Source organism: Dermacentor albipictus, chromosome 1 (assembly GCF_038994185.2).
Source record: "Dermacentor albipictus isolate Rhodes 1998 colony chromosome 1, USDA_Dalb.pri_finalv2, whole genome shotgun sequence".
Classification (NCBI taxonomy): Eukaryota; Metazoa; Arthropoda; class Arachnida; order Ixodida; family Ixodidae; genus Dermacentor; species Dermacentor albipictus.
In genome coordinates, this window is record NC_091821.1 from 168,904,959 (window position 1) to 168,926,014 (window position 21,056).

Here is a 21,056-nt window from a genome sequence, read left to right on the forward strand (position 1 = left end):
CAGTTCGCAATAAACACATCAAGTTTGCACACACTGAGAACAACGAGGATGTTGGTTGAGATGGCGCTTTCGGAAGTAAACGCACAAAAACGCCTGTTACTACTGCAGACGCCGGCTTTCTAATTCAGATGGCGCCGGTTCACACTTATTCCAGTGCGGTTTTTTATAGATGTACTTATTTCACTGCATCTATCATTATCAAAGCAGCGTAAACGATGTTTCACGAGGACTCATAACATTCATTCTCTTACTTTAAGCATCTTGATTATTGTAATCATGCTGGCGAATTTCGCGCCACATTTCAGTTTTTGTTTTACGGATTGGAGATGGAAGTATTGTGAAATCTACTCTCTATAATATATTTTGAGTGATTATTAACAGCAGCAGAACTGTCCTCAAGACTGGACAAAACAACATTCGTGGCGGCAGACGTTAAGGTCAATATGATCAGTAATGAATGGAATATTTACCTAAACTATATTAGATAATTGCTTAAAAGCATTGGACGATATGTTGTAATTTCCAAACTGAAGCAAGTCAGTATGGAAAACAAACGGACGAAAATGCACGGCGAATTATACACCTTTGCCCCAGCTAACATTTATGCACGCTGCAGGTACCTATATTGCCGTAAAATGTAATGGAACAGCGTCTTTCCGAAAGTCTCTTTCGGAAGTGTTATATTTAAAGGATTTCTAGCAAATGCGATTTATTTGGGCCGCAATTACAAAATTTAGTTAATATTTAAATCGCTAATATCTTGTGCTCGTCTTAGCAGTTCAGTGTTTAATATGATCTATGAAACTCTTCCCTGAAACATTTAGTAATAAATTGCATCAGTAAATAAATATTTTCCGCATCCTCCTAATTTCCATTCATTTTCTACACACCTGCAAAAGCAATTGTTTCCAGAATTTTTACGTCTGCCGTAACCTTACATACGACATAGCAAACTGAGAATCCTAAATAATAAATATTAGTAAATAAGGTTATGAACAGTCTGTTTGACTAACCTTGCGTAATAACACGATTGTAGACTACAGCGTCGTGTTTTGCTTTACGAAAGTTGTTTCACATGCACAACATCCAGCACTAACACAAAATTAATACACCACCATTTAAGGCCAGACGCAGGTTAAACAAAAAATAAAAGAAAAAAATAAAAGGAAAGAATCTCAGCGCAGAAGGACTGTCAGTTGGGCGAATTGTTTAGTTGTTATAGTAAAATAGCTTAATTCGAATAATTACCAGCCTACAAGTTCATAGATTTATTAACCCGATGTTTTAAATTGTTTTAACACATAAAGGAACACAAAATATATATCTGTTATTATTGCCATTTCATCGGTAGCGATGAGCTGTTAAAGAAGGATGTTGTGGTCCTGTATCCACAACGCGAGAGGGAAAGACGGACGGAATGAAAATCACACGCTCCATGTCCTTCAGGCAGTACACTTAGCAAGACCCACCAACGGGCCCGAAAGTGCATTATGATATTTTCTCGTATTTATTTTACTGTAGCACTTAAAGCTTGTTGTTTTCATAAGCATTCTGTGCTACAGAGCTGCCGTCAGGCGAAGGTGATAACTGCACTTGGTATGGTGTGCATCGTTATAGTGGGCGGACTATTTCGACATGAATGATACATGCATAAAATTAACAGGGTACACTTCCTTCTGTGGAAGTGTATCCAGGGAACAGGCAACGTCATCCTAGTAGTATGTCAAGAAAAAGCTTAGATTAAAGTTCCATCGATGAATAGGAATGTTACTGAACCAGTCCCAGTGCACTATGTTCTCCAGGCTAGAAATACCCTCGTTTTAACATTATGTGAAGCGGTCAGTTGAATCAGTCAGAAAGAACGACACTAAACTTGATTGAATACTTCTATAGTACAGGGATACCTTTGCTTATCTGTTTGTTTGTTTGTTTGTTTGAGTGTTTGTTTTGTTTTGTTTTCCGGTTATGTCAGAGGCGAATATTACAGGTAATAAACCCATGCATACACATATTGTCCAAGAACTTGATTAGACACACGAGTTTAGCGCTGCTACTTCCTAATGTGGTGCCGTCTGCTGAATTGCTGTATCTTATTGATTAGCACTTTATGTTGTATATACTATGACCTCAACAAGTTGCATGTATCATGCTGTGCGAACTTCTTCGTGTATCTGTACCAGCATCTATTTGTCATTTGCAACGCTGTGTAACAACATAAAATGTACTTCCACAAAGGGATGACCAAGTATCACTTTAAGGCACTAGGTACTGTGATAACACTGTACAACTTTTTGTAGCGCGAAAAACGGTAAGTCATATCCCTCTTTTTTCTAATAAGGTAGCACAGTGGTGGTTAGTTTACAGTGTGGTGAGAAATGGCGACCACACAGTTCGATCGGGTAGAAAACTCCATTCTCACAACGGTTGCTTCTGTGCTTTAGAATTTCGATAGGTCTGAGTGGTGTCTGTCGGTTTCGTTAAGGCAAAGTGAGAATATTTATTCAGGCGTTAAGCTGCTGCGCATTGGCGTTTCTGAAAATGTGGGGCGCCGACGTTACTACGCTACATAAACATTGCGCAAAATGCAGGGACACGCGGTCATAGCATAAAAGAAAACTGGACAAATATTTCACAAGCGGCTGTTGTCAACAATCGATACAACCGCTTCCAGGCGCTTTTGGTCATCCCCTATCCACGTAGGAGCCATTTCGGACGGAGCGCCGTTCTGTGCTGCGCACTTCGCCGGCGCGGCTTTGTGTTCTTTGAGATCCTTGTGTTGCAGGCTGGAGGGCATCAGCGCCATCTTTTCCAGTCGACCCACCGGAGCGTCGCAGGCCAAGAACACGATGAAGCTGAACATGCCACTCAGCACGAAGACTCCAAGCGACAGTAGCACCTGAACAGCACGCGACCCGTTCGATGTCATTTTCCTAAATGGCAAGATCTGTACTTTCGTAAATATTGTAAGCCAACAGAAACAAACAGGTGCAAAATACATGCAAGATAGCCAAAACTAGAAGGAGTGAATTGATTCGCAAGCAGACCACTGTATAACGACCGGCAATTGCAACGACGTCGCAGGCAGTCTGGTCGGCGAAAAATTGTACGCCAAGTGCCTTCTTTTCTGGTAGTGCAAGAATTATTAAGAACCACTTGTAGCAGCAAGAAGAATAGCACTGCTTATGCCTGATTGCTTCCAGACATTATCATTAGAAAGTGATGCTATTATCGGGATTTCTACTAAATAGAAATGCCTCGAGCACTGACCGACTTCGATACCGTTATTGAAACATGTGCCGTAAACAAAATTAATACAGTTTCAATTACTGAAGGTTTCCTATTAGCTAACTGTACACTGTAGTTTGTCGAGCAAGTATTGTCTGTCTCCCCATATTAGGCATCCTAATTGGTGGTAGTGGCTTATCTGCCACAGCCGTTTAACGTGTATGCGCGTAATTTTATTAGGCCACACATTGGGTCATACACTCTCTCATACACTTAAATCAAAGTGTAGCACATATGCGTATTTTACGGAAATAAGCGTTGTTATTTAGCGAGGACCGTCTTGCATTCACGTTCTCTGTCAGCCATTCCAGTGGCATCAACAAGGGGGTCCATGAGCCGGTTTCGTGAGGTTTACCTGTTCATATCGGTTATCACAATTTTCCGGCGGCTCCTGTTCGTATTAACTTCTCTTACGTTAAGATGGCTAATTCGTCCCGGACCAGGACGAATTTTTCTCCAACTGCGAGGCTTTTGTTTCGAGGAACCCGTACGGGCTTCTTTTGTAGCAATTGCTCCGATTTGGTGGATGTCTCATTTTTCTGCTTAGCAGCTGATTAAACGTTGAGTTCCTGAAATGGTTGTGCACCGGCCAGGTGTGTGCTCGTTGTCAATTTAACAATATGTTCCAGACAGCAGCTCCGGACTGTCTCCTGCTGCTAATGGTTTGCTACAAGGCCGTATATGTTTCTAAAAGGTCTGCAACACACCACGAAATATTTACAGAAGAAAGCTTGCTATGCGAGAAAGCCCACAAGCAAACAAACATTCCACATGTCATCTCATTAGAAAAACCGGTACGCTTTCGGCATTCCGGGCGCATGCGTACTTCCAGCATACGAGTTGGATGCTCTATCACGAGGCTAGCATTGTGGTCGAACCGCGGCTGAGGCCTCAAGCCGAGGGGGAAATTCAGCCGTAATGAGGGGTCGGCTGAGGCCATCGCTGGCACCCTGATAAATATATTCAGACAGGCGACTGTTTTAGCTAACGCCATTTCTTTGCACATTAAGAGCCTTTGGGAAGGTGAAGCAAATCACATTCTTACCTAATGCACATACTATAAGGAAAGCATGCACTAAAACAACCAACGCGCAAACACGCCTAAAAATGGCACTATAGGGGTGTGTACTAAGCGAAGTCCATGACCAGAACGCTGCTATGCGCTATACCTAGGCTAACAACATTTCTGTCCATCCAATGAGCACTAACACAGCTCTGAGAGGCCCCGAATATTTTACTGCTGCGAGGTGCTGTCACGCTGTGCAGCGAACGTCCATGTAGTATGTTTACATTCTGAGAAACATCCTCAGGTAATTACTCAGGGTGTACAAAAGCGAACTAACCATTGTAAAGTTCCCTACGAATGTCCTCTCACGGGCCAGGGCGAAGATGAAATAGAAGACGGGCACGTGGATGCAGTAGATGCCGAACGAGAGACGACTCAGAGGAACCAGTGCCTTCCAGGACAGAAATCTCGACACCAGGCCTTTTGCGGAATGTCAAGTAAACACATCACTCATTAAATTGAAGCAGTAACCGTAACATCTTCATCGGACACAACAGATACTTCTCAACAAGAACAATTTATAACGAGAAAAATGGCGCAAAGAAGAACACGCTACGAAGTGAGTAAAGAGACACACAGAGTTGTTAGTTTAATGTACTCAACCACAAAAGTTTACGGATCATGCGAGCGTGTACCAAATGGCCTCTCCGCAACGCTTCCGTTATGTCAGCAGCCGTCAAGAGCAGCGCTAGGCAGGAAATGTGGGCTTTTGTTGTTCCCCGGCGCGTCTATTTTTTTCCTTTTTTTTTGTATTGCTCGGCGCGAGGCTTCTCTAGCTGTCGCTTTCTCACGCATCGCGTTTCTCGGCAGGCGTGGCGACGCGCATCCGTCACTTCCGCCTCGAGTTATTGGAACTGATATTGCTGATACTAGCCGCGTGGGCCGCTGGGCTGCGCTCTTTGCGTGAGAATCAGGAAATGGAAAAACCTCATGAGGCACAAGAAAATTGATGCGCCGGCGAAAAACAAGAGCACTCATTTCCGGCCTAACGCTACTCTCGCAGGCACGTGTCGCACGGCTAGGTGGCACGGAGAGGCAGTGTGGCATGGAAGTAGAAGCAGAATACACAGAAGGCACGGGCTCGGCGTGGGTCCGTAAAATTTTGCTGTCGACTGTACATTACTGCAGAACACATTGATAATCCTTGTAGTGGTACAGTTTCTTACATCACACTAGAATACACGAATGCACTTAGTGGCTAGAGCTATTTATTGAAAAACTTAAGACATTTAGGGTTTTTCGCAAATGGTGACTATAGGAGCGCTACAACGTAAAGCGATTCCAAACTTTTGTATTCCAATTCTGCAATCAGAACTCCGCGACTGGTCAAAATTTTTTTGGACCACTCCCACTTCACCTGTCTGTCCCGCGACGTCACGAAAACCACGATAGCTCCTATCTGATATGACGTTTACACACTGATTATGCATGATTGGACCGAACAAAAGAAAAACAGTTATTTCTGATTCGACGCCTTTTCGCCATTAGACCTCGCCTATTGGCCAAAAGTTTTAGGGCTGCACTCACTTCATCTGCCTGTCACGCGACGCCACAAACCACGAAAACTCATCACGTCCAAGTGGCGTGTACGCGTTAAACGTACATTAATATGCCGAACAAAACTGAACTACTTTTCTGAACAGCTGCAGGCTGCCCCGTTCCGAAAGGAATAACAGATGGCTGCCGCCGATCGCTCAGGCACTGGCTACTCGCACCTACTAGAAAGCATAGGTTTATAGTCGTCAGACTCTGGAGTTTTGCAAGACGCGTAGTGCCACCTGCCGGTGCGAAGAGGCAGTAATTGTGTAGTGCGACGCCCCACTCACCTGCTAAGTTGCCTCTGCAGCTAGTGACTGCAAAACAACGATTTAACTAGATTTTGGTCCCTATTGCGTGTGTTTTGCGCATTTAACACCCAGACAGAGAGCTATGAATTTCTCCGCTAGTCGGACGCGCCGCCAAACTGCCATAAAGCGCTTGCTGGCTCACCCGTCAGACTCATGGCAGAAACGACGGCAACCTCGATAGCTCCGCGCGCTACGAAGAAACGCCGCAATCGACGCTACTGTTGCGTTGTAAATTGCCATGAAAGTGAAGGACTGAATAACAACGTTCAGTTTTACCGATATCCATCGCGATCGTATGAATGGGAAAGGCGAGAGCGCTGGATACGGGCCATTCAACTTGTTGGGCAATAGAATTACTTGCATTCCCCACAACACAGCGGCTCGCATGAGAAATTGCGACAATTTTGTTCTGTTGTAATTGTGTTGCGCAGCTGTGACGGAGGAGCACGGTAACCAAGCGAAAACTCAAGAATCTGCAGCCGCCACTTAGTTGGCAACAGAAAAAACAACGTTGCGAACCATCCTGCGTATGTGCCATCGATATTTCCGCCTTTTAACAGGCGTCCGCCTCCGCTTGACTCAACAAGTGGAACAGGGAGATTTGGCAAGTCAGTTTAACCAAAGATTCTGGTTCGTTTATGAATTCAAAATTCTGTTCTAGAGCATCGTTGTATCGCGAGCTCATCTCTAGTTTCGGTATTTTGTATATCCTGCGCCGATTCAACAAGCACGTTTCGCAATTTGCTGAGCTTGCTTTTTTCAAATGTGAGCGATAAGGTTGCTGTAGGTGCAGTGGATGTGTAATTGCGAAGTAACTCACGTGTGTAAAGAAAAAGATGTGTTTATTTACATTTATTTGTGCGCGCTTGTTGAATTGAAGCATCTGCGAAAAGTTCAAAGCTACTGAGCGACGCTGTAGCCCCTGCCAGAAAGAAAGATGCGGCGCGTAGGCACTGTAAGAAGCTTACTTTCGTTATGTTCGCACGCTGTTTGCTGCCTTGGAAAACGGTTTCTGTTTGCTGCACTGAAAAAGGCTATGGAAGGATTTACTCTCTGTATATAATTGCGAGAGAAACATTACGATAAAATACATAAAAATGTAGGAGACACTTAAGTCTCGTGTTCAGGACATTTTCAATATGAACCAATTCTAAATGCTTAGATTTTTATGCTATGCCTATAAACAAACCTGATGCTCTCTGTACTTGCTAATTGCAGCACACCGAAATAACACCTGAGACTTTTTTTTTTTATTGTACACGTACTTCGCCCTGCTGAGCTGCCTCCCTTTCCGAAGCATGGATGGGTGGAAGAAGCTTTCCATGTCCTTGATTTTTTAGGAACCCGTGCCTCAACACAACCGAAAGCGGAGGGTCCATTGTGGCCTATGCACCTTCGCTTGCGGACAGCCCTTTTGCACTACACAGTTCGCGCCAAGTCTGCGATGGGGGCGCTGGTGACGGGTTTTTCCGCAGCGCCGCCTGGGCAGATTCTGAGATCTATTTGCGTACGATAAAGCTTCTTGCGTGGCTGTGTAATGTTTTCGAGCACTTCTGACACATTGACGACCTCACTCTGCTAACTCTTCTTTGCTGAGGATCAGTTTTAGCAGCATTCTTAACGTTCCATTGCATGCCGCCGCGATTTTCGACCAGCCACCGCAAGCTATGTAAGGGAAAGCGGACCAATCGCAGACGCCGGCACCACCCTCTTCAACCGGTTATCGATGTTCAATGCACTGGATCGGCCTCACAGAATCCCTCTCCACTTGAGCGAGCTCCTCGCCTCTTGTCAGCCAATTAGATAAGACAAGCAGCTGAGTCTAGGCAATGTTATTCGTTTTTAAAGCAAACAAAAGGGAGCTATAATTTAGGAGAGCGTTTGATTGGTCTCTTCAGACAACCCTGCGGGTCACCGCCCGATGCTTGCGTCGGTGGTTACGCAAATATGACGTCAGAAGATTGGAATAGAAACGCATTAGAATGGTTTTACGTTATAGCGCCCTAGGTATCTTACACAAACTAAAAGGAATTACCTGCATAACTTATTTAATGAAGAAGTCATGAAAAGGAGTGTGCTCGGCCGTTGGAAGCAGCAGAAACGATGCGTTGAAGAGTTAATGCTTGACGACCTACTGCTTTTCGGGAGTTATTTAGCCAACTGTTTTAACGATTACCGTAGTTATCTTGATAATACGAGTCATAAACCACACAGCTTACGTTACGTTCATTCGACGGGTCATGAAAACAGGTTCTTAAAAACAAATATTTATAAATGAGATTCATAGCACGTTTTTGTCAATGTGAAACAGCAAACGTTGTGATGCAGGCGAGATACAGATGCGGCCCATCAAGTGCATTTTAGATATTGACAAGTGTACTTTTCCTTCCCATATTAACTATTGCTCCTTCGTTTAGGGAAAAGCAACTGTGTCAAATATTCAGAAACTTCAAGTATATCACACACAAAAGGAAAGGCATGCGCGCTATTACAAACTCACCCTTTGATGCACATACAGAACCACTGTTTACTATACTTGGCTTGCAGAAAATTGACTCACTGTACAATCATACTTTATGGAAACACCATAGGTTGAAAAAGCGCAAAAAGAACCCTTTCTTTGAGCAGCTGTCGAGTCTAACAAAAAACACTTCCGTCTGACTACTCAACGCGTCATCATCAGACATGGCACATCTCTCACAAACGAGCAAACTAATGTTACAATACATACTGCCATCGCTTCTGAACTCACTGTGTCCTTCAAATGTACAAATACTTTCCTACTATTCACCACTTTATGACGTATTTGTTTCTTTTCAACATGTATTATGATTTAATTCCGCTGTACTTATACTATGCAAAATTCTTGTTCACTATGCGATTTTCCCTTCTTTGTACAAGCATTATAGTGAATATATTTTTATATTCCTAGAAATTGTATAGCGCGCCTGTGCTGAAGAAGGAAAATGCGTATCTATTTGTTATCCCTGGAATTTGTTCCTTCTGCCTTTTGCATTGTCCTTTTGCTCCCCCAAATCGAAGTTGTCGCCAGCATGTTGACACTTCGAACGAGCCCAGCGAACAAATCCGAACTGTAGGCGCCGTTGGCCAGAACTTCAGGCTCACCTCCTCTGCCAGCAGCGCAGGCGAATACCAGCCAGGCTAGGAATACGGCGCAGCAGAGTCCATTGGCGATCGACACCAGGAGCGTTACCCATTCCTCAGTTGGGTTGCGGCCGCGACACCAGTCGTACTTGATAAACAGGCACGTGAGCCCACATGTTGCACACAGGCACCACATGGAAAACTGTTTCAGCTGTTAGAAAACAGAAAAACAAGAACCCTGTGTTAAACCGCCAACGTCGAAACGCACTGGCGAATATTGCCTGTCTTGTTTATTTACTTTGATACGACTAATTCAAAGAGACGTTTCAAGCCTACGCGAAAATAGTGTTCGTTCTAAAGAGCCTATACCTTTATTACAACGAATAAAAATAATTTAGTTTCAAGCGCCTCTACAACACTGCGGTATAGGGTACGTGTCCGAGCTAACGTTAGTAAGCTGATAAAAGAAAAAATAAACGGTAAGAGTATGGTGTGAAGTACTATTATAAGTTCTATGGCGCTCGGTCGTCAGGTCTCCGACGAGCGAACAGCATGAGTCTTATAATCACAACTTGCACCGTGTCTTTTTAATATATTTTTCTCTTTAAACAGCTTCGCTAGCGTTAGCTGGGAGACACAATATATGCGGCGGTAAGAGCATGAGTCGCCCACCAAGCTTTTAGGAAGGACGAAAAGTTGCTGGTATTTCGTGCTTTTCAGATTAAACGATCAGGGACCAATTAAGGGCCACCTTCACAAAGGTTTTCGTTCGAAAGTGATATTACCCATTGGCTGGCCGCACCTTCGGTACTAATGTGTCCAGCGTCGTGAATGCCTGGAATTTTTTTTTTCCGAAGAATTCTAGCGTAAGACGCTTTTTTGTGTATTCACGGAAATACTAAGCTAAGCTGTTTGTAAAGGCAGCGGCTAGCCAATCGCGATCTTGGACGTATTAGCGAATTGATTGGCCAATGACAGAGAGCACTTACGAATGAAAAGTTTTGTGAAGCCACCCTTAGGTGTCGGAGTGGCAAAAATATGAATTCGCTTGTTTAGGGAAGTAATATCACATACTTCAAAAGTACAAAGATGGAAGAACGAAAGAGCAGTCGTCTGCGTTTCGCGCGTATGAATGTTTGTCTATCCGTTGAATTTAATGCATTACAGCGATATAATTCTCGCCCTGTGCTGCCCAGCTGTAGTTGTCTGAGCCGTGAGGGGTATACTATCTGGAATGTGGGCAATCACCTTTGAAATCTTTACATGCCGGTATCTCTGGACGAGCAAGCAAACCATGCAGCCTGCGAAATAGCACATTCCGTGGTGGAAAGGCCACACATAAACGTCGTAGTAGTAGCTGTTCGCTATGCTGAAAAAGAAGATATATTAAGTATCAATTGCATGCTAGGATCTCTGAAGCAATGATCGTCTACATGTCTCCACGCCTTTTTGACGCAGTAGAAATACTTTATTAGAATACCCTCGAATCGCTTAATGTGGCAGTTTCTGACTGACGTAGTTAGACCTCGCGATAAAAACAGCTCAACAGTAGGCGCCCGCCTTTTCCTTTCTAACGTAGAGCAGTATAGACACCCACAGGGTGCGTTCAAATGGCGGTTGAAGAATCTCTCGGGTATCTGTGGAGCATTCGGTGTGGGCTGGGTAGCAACGTATACGACTATATCTTGCTCCATAGCTAAAACCCAAGCAAGAAGACAAGGCGGGACAAGAGAGGAGACTGCCCTCTTTTTTTCTCTCCCGTCGTGTCTTGTTTTTGTTTAGCGATGAACATGCAAGAACTAGCCTAGCCGCCCGTTTCATTAAGAAAATAATATTTTATTATACGTCGGCGGAGTAAAACGTCGAGGCTCCCGCTCACCTAATGTCGCTGATGATGGGCATCATAAAGGGTGGATACTTAGTTCCATGCAACTGCCATGCGGCTATGACCGAACATACGGCCCCCACTATGCCGAAGGCTGTGATTTTGCCCCAGTAGTACCTGAAAAGCAATGCAGAGCATTAGGATAAGGCAAGGTGACCAGTCACCTAGGCCTTTCTTGCAAAATCGGCAATGCAAAAACGTCTTGGTGAATTGTTTTTGTTCATTTCTTTTTTTTTCTCCGAAGATATATGGTTCACTGAATTACTAGCTCACTCAAACGTCTACATTAAACACGAATATTTTCTCTTACTGTTTTAGTAACGTTAGATAAAATTTAGTGATAAACAATAAATGTTGGTGTTAAAGACGATAAAGCACCGGCTGCTGCTTTGCACGGGAACAAACTCGCGAGTGTGTGAACAAAGTGCATTGCATGCGAACACACTCGCGAGCCCAGTGCAGTCACATAGTAGGCGTGCGAGCGTTTGACCAATACAGCGCCTGTCCCAATGCCAGGCTGCACGACCGTGCCAGAGGAAAATGTATTTATTTCGCTCCCGTCATTCTCTACAAACTTTAACTAAGGAATGTACACAGGAAACACATGGGCATGAACAATGTGCAATGCAGTTAAAACAGCGGCGGTTAAGAGTGCATTTTCTAATAGCGGCAAAGGATGCCTATGTTTTCTAGAAGTTTTCTTAGAGCAAAACGCGTATGTTTTTTTCACTGTGCTTATTGACTACATGCCAAATAAGCTTTCAAGGCTGAAAGACATGCAATCAAACTGCGACAGTATGGGCAGTTTTGCTACTGGTGGCTGTTTAGTGCAGATATCTAGGTGGCTTGGTCTGCCACGACAGAGGCGTTCAAGAGGACGACAGCACGTGTCTCGATCATCGTGACCAAAAACATAGTGTCATGTTTCTGTATGTAACAGAAGTTTCTGAGCGTCGTGTATATATATATATATATATATATATATATATATATATATATATATATATATATATATATATATATATATATATATATACACACACACACACACACACACACGACTGTCACATATAAGTGTCTCGCATAAGCGTAACCTGGGTCCAAGGAGTGACCAAATGTTTCTGGGCTTCTGCATAAAGTAAGCAAAGGTTTGTTTCAATAAACGAATCAATGTATGAAAGATATCTGAACTCTTGAGTTATGCTCAAACCACGTACTTAACTTATCCGTTGGTTCTTATAGGACAGGGCAGCTAAATAGTTCGATGTAGAAATAAAAAAAAAATTCTTTATTCGTTTGTTGCGCTGCGGCATCAGCCGGTAGCCTTACCCGGAAATTTGCAGTGTCTTGGTATTTTCGCCAAATGCACTTGGCTGGTCATTTTGAGCTCTTTCAGTGAAAACCTAGCATTCACCATGTTCGTGCATCGATTGCTAAGTGACTTGAGAGCCGCTTGGCGCGGGCATCGATGCAAAAAGACAGTATTCAAGAACATGACAAACTTTTACAGTTTACATATACACCGTTTATTGACAACTCTATCATACCAAGACTGCGCTGAAATTGGCTGCAATAGCCGACATAGTGCCGCAGTTGACTGTAAGGGGACAAACTGTGTCGGTAAGTTCATCATCAAGTGTGACAGACGATGAACGCAATAGCTACATGACTTGAACCGGGCAAAAAAAAAGAAATAAAGGAAAAAGAACGCACGAAAAAAAAGAAGAAAAAGGCACTGCGCTAGCATTTCCCACTCTTGTGTTCTTTGTTTGTTTCGTCTCGTTGTTCGTTTACTACAATCGATCTATGTCTTGATCACTGTATAATATCATGGCTCACTAGAGACAAAAGCGGAGAGCGGTATTTATTCGAGAGAATTAGGGCAAGCGCTCAGTCCAGGTTTGTTCTTCTCTAGCGCCTCGCTTGCACACACGAGGTCGTCGTCTTCATCGTCAACGTGGTTGGACACAGATGGCGTCGCGGCAATATATATACTTGTCTTTTGGAATTTCTCCCCTTTCGTAAATTTAATCTTCAACCGTACTGACTTAATAACCCGAAATGTTGCTTTCACTAGAAATTGCCAGTGGAGTGATCTCGCAGTGATAACCGTGTATATAGGCAGCTGTTCAATGCTAAACAACGACACGACTTCATTACAAGACCTATTGCCGGGCCAATTAGTTCATCTTAATCCCCGAAGTTAAGACGCAGCCAAGGGCGGGAAAAAACTTTACGACAGGAGAAACTTACCCTCTTTCCTGTCTTAAAGGTTTTTTTCTGCCTTTGGTTGCGTCCTAACTTTGGGGAATACACATTTACTTATTTAGTCATGAAATCTATCACATCATATTACTGCACAACTCTGCCCCAGGAAGTGTAAGTACTCTAAGCTTTCTTTATTTAGCCAGTTTTAAGATGTCATGAAATCTTAGCGGGCTAACGAAACTTGAAATCCACCTATCCTAATTATCCATGTTTGAATTACCCTGAGCTGAGAGAACGATCCTTAAGACATTTTTGCTGCATCCCTCACGTAGCAAACGTAAGAAGCCAGTGAACGAGCAAAGAATATATTTGAACTAATATATAAAACTGCATTCCGCTTGCGACAAACTAAGTCAGAACTTTACTTGCGTCCTAAGAAACCCTAACAATTTTTCATCATTGATATGTTGCATGCATAGCACTTTATACTGTTCACTTTAAAAGCTTCTTCTGTTCTGCATAATCACCGCTCTTGCAATTCTATTACACTCTTATGCATATCATACGCGCTATGCGTCTTTGCATTCTTATTATACGTGCATTTATGCGAAAGTAACTGTTCATTTTTTTATTTCTTCTTAATTTGCCCGTGTCCTACTCTACGAAATGTTGATGTGCTTCAGTCAGCCATAAGCGTGTTCGAATTGCATAAGTCCGTGAGGGGAATCTATCGGCTCAGTTGAATTGCTGAACTAAGTTGCTCGTATATAGCACGTTTTGACCGAATGAAGCATTGCTCCGACCGGTCGATTTGGTGCCTTCGAGTCCCTTTTGCAACCTGACAAGCTTTGCCTGCCAAATGCCTGCATTCCTAAAAAAGGTGGTTGTTCCTCCTTCATCAGCCTTAAGGGCGTGAAATCTCAATCCACTCAGCACTTATTGCGCGTCTCAACGCTTCTCTCTCTATGGCTGCGGAAGGGCTACCATGACAAGGGCGAAATTACGAGACATAATATCCACAATAAATTATGAAGACTCATTTCTTTCCTAAAATAATGTCATTGCAACCTTTGTGAAGTATACTTACCGTTTAAGAATCAACACCAACGGCATTCCGACCATGAAGAGTTGGAAGTCTGCTGATATGAACCATAGCAAGCCTAGAAATTCCTAGAATGAAAAGACAGTTCAGCTATAATATATATATATATATATATATATATATATATATATATATATATATATATATATATGAGAACTTACCGGCAGTGCAAATAAAGTACATGAAATTCAAATTATTGATATCACAATGTTCACTTTGTTTCTAATTTGACAGCTGTGATGCTTTTGTGGGAAAGGTTTACGCCCAAAAACAGTAGGAATGTTGCACATTGGGCCCTATAATGTAAAGCTATTCCTGTCTGTTTTTATTCCAATCTCCTAGCCTCAAATTTAGGTAACCTCCGACGCAAGCATTGGGTCGTAACCAGCAGTGTTTTAAAAACCCAAATAAACACGCTTCACGTTTATAGGACGTCACTTTCTTTTACATTCAAAGCGAATGGCACTGCCTAATTGCCAGGTTTTTTTTATCTAATTGGCTGAGAAGAGGCGAGGTGCATGCTTACGCTTTCCCTGTGCGTAAGTATGCTTTCCCTGTGCTTAAAAAGCACAGGGGAAGTAGATAACCGGATGAGGAGGGTGGTGCTGGCGATTGCGATTGGGCCGCTTCCCCTTACTTAGCTTCCGATGGCTGCTCAAAAATCGCGGCGGCGTGCAACGGAAGGTGAAAAATACTGCTAAAACGAATCCTCAGCAAAATAGAGTCGGCAGAGCAATGTTTATTGCGTGCCGAAAGGTCTGGATAACATTATACTGCCCCACAAGCTCTTTGATTACACGCAAATAAATCCATGCTCCACGGCAGATCCGAGCAGCCAGTGCCACAGCGACCGACAGGTAGCCATATTCTATTCCTCTCGGAATGGGTAGTCTCCGGCTACTAAGAAAATTTTTCACTTTTGTTTGGCATATTAATGCGTCTTTAACACGTACAGGTCACTTTGACGCGCTGAGATTTTGCGGATTTGTGACGTCATGTGAAACGCAGGCAAAGTGGGCGCAATGCTTGAAAAGTTTTGACGAGTAGCAATTGATCAAACGACACCTTTTTTCGCTAATGGCGAAAAAGGCGTCTGATGAGAAATAATTATTTTTCCTTCGTTCGGTCTAATCATGCATAATCAGTGTGCACATATCATATCAGACGGGGTGCTTTCGCGGTTTTCGCGATGCCGCGTGCCAGACACACGCAGAGGGTGGGGACTCGAAAATGCTTTGACCAATTGTGGAGGGCTGATTTCAGAATTGAATAGAAAAGTTTAGAATAGCTTTACCTTGTAGCACCCATTTTTTTACCAACAATGCCTACAAAGCGACTGAAAATGTTTGTTATAATGATGAAAGCCAGATGGGGGGGGGGGGGCATCGTTTATAGCTCTCGACGTGCTGCTATGAAGGGAATTCCCACAACATGAGCAGTGTGTGGAGGCGCTCGGCTAATGCGCACCAAGTTTCAAGAACTGCGGAGGCCTTTCAGCCAGTTGTATATTGTTAGCAGCCACTTCTGGCCACATGTGTCGCTAGCTCAAAAGGCAGCGCCTTCATTTCTGTGGTTCCTGAAGTCGAATAACCCTAGTGACATCTTCTGAACTCAACTCATCTTCTGACGCAAGCCAATTGTTGTCTTCTCTCCTGCATTTCTCTCTTTCCATCCTTTAAGCCGGTTTCAATTGAGTAGAGTCGCAAACCGGGCATACGCCAAGTTGTTCTCTTTCTCTCTTTCACTTCCTCTTATGAGCTGCAGCCACAACTTCGCGCGTATCACCTAATTGTTTATTTCATCATCATCATCGTCAGCCTACTTTCTTTAACTCTACTGCAGGACGAAGGCCTCTTTCTGCGATCTTCAATTACTCCTGTCTTGCGCCAGATGATTCCCAACTTGCGCTTATAAGTTTCCTAATTTCATCACCCCACCTAGTTTTCTGCCGTCCTCGACTGCGCCACTTCTTTTACCTTAAAAACCACGCCTAGAGATGTCAGGCGACAGCGTTCATTTTCTTTGCAGTCCCTCCCTTCACAGCCAGCCGCCACCGACAAAGACCGCGCGTGACGTCACTCTACTGACCCGTTAAAACTAACCTGCCGAGTAGGACGAGGCCACCTTTGACAAAGATACCTTCTCCCATCGAAACGTTGGCCAGCCTTTCTGAGGCACCTTATCCCTTTTTATAACCTTTACACCACATTTGGCACCCATTCTCTCACTGAAATGGCTCATCGATTGTCTACCCTACGCACTACATGGCTTGCCCAGTTTCATTTTTGTTCTCTTCATGTCAACTAGGATATCGGCTATCCCTGCTTGCTCTCTTATCCACGCCACTCTATTCCTTGTCTCCTAGTGTTACTCCTGCCATTTTCGTTCCATCACTCTTTGCGTGGTCACCAACTTGTTCTAGAGCTTCTTTGTTAACCTCAAAACCATGAGTTGTTATTTAGTGATTTGTTATTACCGATATCCATGACTAATGCCCCTCTGGCACGCGACAATGCAAAACAATACATTTTTTTTCTGTGTGCTATGTACCAGAGAAACTTCGGCTGTATTCTTTCAGCACCTGGGTACAGAAAGGCGCGCTGTCCTTCACTACGACTCTAAAAGATACTGAATTCTTATGACAAGACAGCCACATGGGAGCTGCACTATGGACGCTTAGACGTAACCGGGGCTTAGCCAATGAATAGAGGCTCTCCACAATGTCACAGGCCCTATAAATGCAACACCGCTTTGACTATATTTAACCGTGCTTTATAGTTATGCTTAGTTTAACGTACGAATACTTTGGTGTTTCCGGTGTAATACAGGCAGAAAAAAAAATGCCAAGGAAAGGCGAAGGCGGATGCTGCAGTGGCAGGACGAATCGTGCGATGTTTACTGCTCTACTTTTTGTTACTTTTTGTTTCTTTTGTGTTGAAATGAAAATATTGAAGGAGATTTAACCGCACTACAGTGGTGCCGACCACTCCTTTTCGCTTAATGGTATACAGAGGATGCGAATGGTTAATTAATCAAAAGAAAAAAAACATAAAAATAAGAATTCGCATTCATACAGTACGCGTGAGAATGATAGGTTATAAGAGCTGGCTTGATATCAACGCATGCTCGCAATGCGCGCATGAAAATTAGCAAAATATAATTGATTAAATCAGAGTAGTATGTGTTAATTCGGTCCGGAATGCCCATCTCAAGAACACAATATAAATAAGCATGCATACAGAAATAACTCCCCAACTTTCATTACATTACACTGTATTCACCAAAGGCTCATACAATGCAAGGCACTAAGGAACATGCCTTGAAGTTAGGGAAACACCACCTTTCTTTTTCGTGAGTACAAAGGCGGAAAAATGGACTTAGCCTTATTCTTTCTTTGTTTTTTTTTAAAGTACTATTCATAAAGTAAAAGTAAACGAGTGAGGTCTAGGACCTCGTTTGGGACACCGCCTTATATTTGACAACATTGTGCACGCGTTTGTTGCTGAAATGCTCCTACCTGTCGTGTACGGTCGCCGGCATTTCGAACTTGCAGCAAAATTCGCCACCACTCCCTACTGAACTCATCATAAATTTTCTCCATCAATGGCTTTAGGTTAGGACCGGATGCAACCACTGGTCCCAGGTAGCAGCACATGATGACAAAAAACACTGGGGTAGTAGTTCTGGAATATAGGTCCGTCAGAGTCACCATACAACCATTCTATGCTAATGCGCAGCTCACAGTAAAAGGCACTCATTGGGCACTAACAAAAAAAGAGGAGGAAGGGGAAAGTGTTTACCTTAAATGTCGGCGGATTATTGCTGCTAACCAGATGTAAAATCGGTTTATGTGCGTCCTGGATAATTTGTCGATGTTGTAGACCATTAGGAATCCACTGTAAAGACAAATAAAAGGTTCCTGAAACGCCAGTTTTGCATATTCAGACAACGGTTATATTAAGAAATGATATTGCGGGGTAAAGTTAGCCGCCAAGTTATAACTTTGCAGTGACGGGGGAAAAGCGAGAGTAAAGCGGCGAAAGCCAATAAGAAAACATAGCTACATTCAGAAGAGAGTTGTGGACAGAGATACGTAATGCAATAAACTTTTTCCCATTGTGGCATTAGAGTGTTTTAGTTGAGCGTGTTTACGCTCCGCTAAGCAGTTAAGCGGAGCGGAAGCGGGAATGCGCATGCGCCGTCCGCTTAGCCGTAAGCGGGCTAGCGGAGCGAGGAACACGGTCCGCTTAGAAGCTGCCTGAGCGGAGCGTGCCGCGCAGCGCGTTCGTGTCAGAAAGGATTGGATTGGATGCAAAAAGCAAGCGCGCTGGCTATCAGGTGGCGTTCCCCAAGACGGCGCTTTATTTTCCATTGGATACCGGTAACGCATTACAAGCACCCGTCTGATACTTCATGGAGAAATAAGTTGTATATATACATATATACGTTTTATTGTAAAAGGGTGATCAATAGGTGTATTTATTTTCGTTCATTACCCTGAATTTGCCAGGGGGCGCTGCAACTACGAAAGGTCTAAACCCCTTAAACTTCGTAAAGTAGTGCCACGCTTTGACCATGCCGCCTCCACCTCGCGCGCTGTGGCCGAGGCCGACGCCGCGTCGCTATTGGCCTAATAGCATCACGTGGGCCTTTGTGCCGTGCATCAGCGCCATTTTTGCTCGAGAAGCGTCTAAAGTTGCGAGGAACGCATCTTCGCGCCGTTGCTACGCTTGAGCAGTGTAGGCGGCGCCAAGGTCGAGTAGGGAGCGTGAGAGAAAGGAGAAACGACGAGGAGTGAAGGCGGAGGAGGAGAGTGTCGAAACTTTACGAAGTTTAAGGGGCTTTAGGAAGGTCCGCTCCGCTATGTTAAACGTATAACTAGACAGTTTTAGTATAGCGTAAAATGCTTGCGTTAGCGTTAGCGTGTGACGCAACGCTAACGCAAAGAGAGACTGAACTGAGCGGCACAAGGTAGTGCTTTAGAATAGCGGAACGGAGAAAAGCGTTAATGTTAACGCAAACAAATACAGCGCCATCTAGATGTAAAAGCACAAAGCACTGGAAAGCCAAATGCACACGATATGTCGAGCTTATCCAATGCCGAATCCGCAAGTGTGTCCCTAAGTCAAGCTTATCGAAAGCTACAGTCGATGCGTTCATTACGCATGTAGGTGTTTGGTTTGAGTGTTGTTTTGTTGAGAGTCACGAAACGCACCGATTATTCTTAGCATGCCGCGATCGAGTGTTCTGTGGGACTCATATTACGTGTCCTTTTTAAGTTGGGATGATATAGGAATAGGAATAGGAATAGGAATAGGAATAGGAATAGGAATAGGAATAGGAATAGGAATAGGCAAGAATCAGATGTGTGCGTTGAGAGACAAAGCCGGCAATATCGTTACTAATATGGATGAGATAGTTCAAGTGGCTGAGGAGTTCTACAGAGATTATACAGTACCAGTGGTACCCACGACGATCGTGGAAGAGAGAATAGCCTAGAGGAATTCGAAATCCCGCAGGTAACGCCAGAAGAAGTAAAGAAAGCCTTAGGAGCTATGCAAAGGGGGAAGGCAGCTGGGGAGGATCAGGTAACAGCAGATTTGTTGAAGGATGGTGGTCAGATTGTTCTAGAGAAACTGGCCACCCTGTATACGCAATGCCTCATAACCTCGAGCGTACCGGAATCTTGGAAGAACGCTAACATAATCCTAATCCATAAGAAAGGGGACGCCAAAGACTTGAAAAATTATAGACCGATCAGCTTACTGTCCGTTGCCTACAAAGTATTTACTAAGGTAATCGCAAATAGAATCAGGAACACCTTAGGCTTCTGTCAACCAAAGGACCAGGCAGGATTCCGTAAAGGCTACTCAACAATAGACCATATTCACACTATCAATCAGTTGATAGAAAAATGTGCAGAATATAACCAACCCTTATATATAGCTTTCATTGATTACGAGAAAGCGTTTGATTCAGTCGAAACCTCAGCAGTCATGGAGGCATTACGGAATCAGGGTGTAGATGAGCCATACGTAAAAATACTGGAAGATATCTATAGCGGCTCGACAGCCACCGTAGTCCTCCACAAAGAAAGCAACAAAATCCCAATAAAGAAAGGCGTCAGACAGGGAGATACGATCTCTCCAATGCTATTCACCGCATGTCTACAGGACGTATTCAGAGACCTGGAGTGGGAAGAATGGGGGATAAAAGTTGATGGAGAATACCTTAGCAACTTGCGATTCACTGATGATATTGCCTTGCTTAGTAACTCAGGAGACCAATTGCAATGCATGCTCACTGACCTGGAGAGGCAAAGCAGAACGGTGGGTCTGAAAATTAATCTGCAGAAAACTAAAGTAATGTTTAACAGTCACGGAAGAGAACAGCAGTTTACGATAGGTAGCGAGGCACTGGAAGTGGTAAGGGAATACATCTACTTAGGGCAGGTAGTGACCACGGATCCGGATCATGAGACTGAAATAACCAGAAGAATAAGAATGGGCTGGGGTGCGTTTGGCAGGCATTCTCAAATCATGAACAGCAGGTTGCCAC

General features: G+C 43.7%; 1 protein-coding gene across 1 annotated transcript in view; it reads right to left on the bottom strand.

The window, feature by feature from the left end:
- Window positions 1–267: 267 nt before the first annotated feature.
- Window positions 268–21,056, bottom strand: part of LOC135905725 (nose resistant to fluoxetine protein 6-like) — a 113,374-nt gene continuing 92,585 nt past the window's right edge. Inside the window, exons 9-16 of the mRNA XM_070538791.1 lie at window positions 18,299–18,394; window positions 18,016–18,181; window positions 14,484–14,566; window positions 11,183–11,305; window positions 10,552–10,672; window positions 9,325–9,514; window positions 4,629–4,771; window positions 268–2,896 (exon numbers count right to left, since the gene is read on the bottom strand). Coding sequence (XP_070394892.1) covers window positions 2,630–2,896; window positions 4,629–4,771; window positions 9,325–9,514; window positions 10,552–10,672; window positions 11,183–11,305; window positions 14,484–14,566; window positions 18,016–18,181; window positions 18,299–18,394 — 1,189 coding nt within the window. The 3' untranslated portion in view covers window positions 268–2,629. The remainder of the gene's footprint in view (window positions 2,897–4,628; window positions 4,772–9,324; window positions 9,515–10,551; window positions 10,673–11,182; window positions 11,306–14,483; window positions 14,567–18,015; window positions 18,182–18,298; window positions 18,395–21,056) is intronic.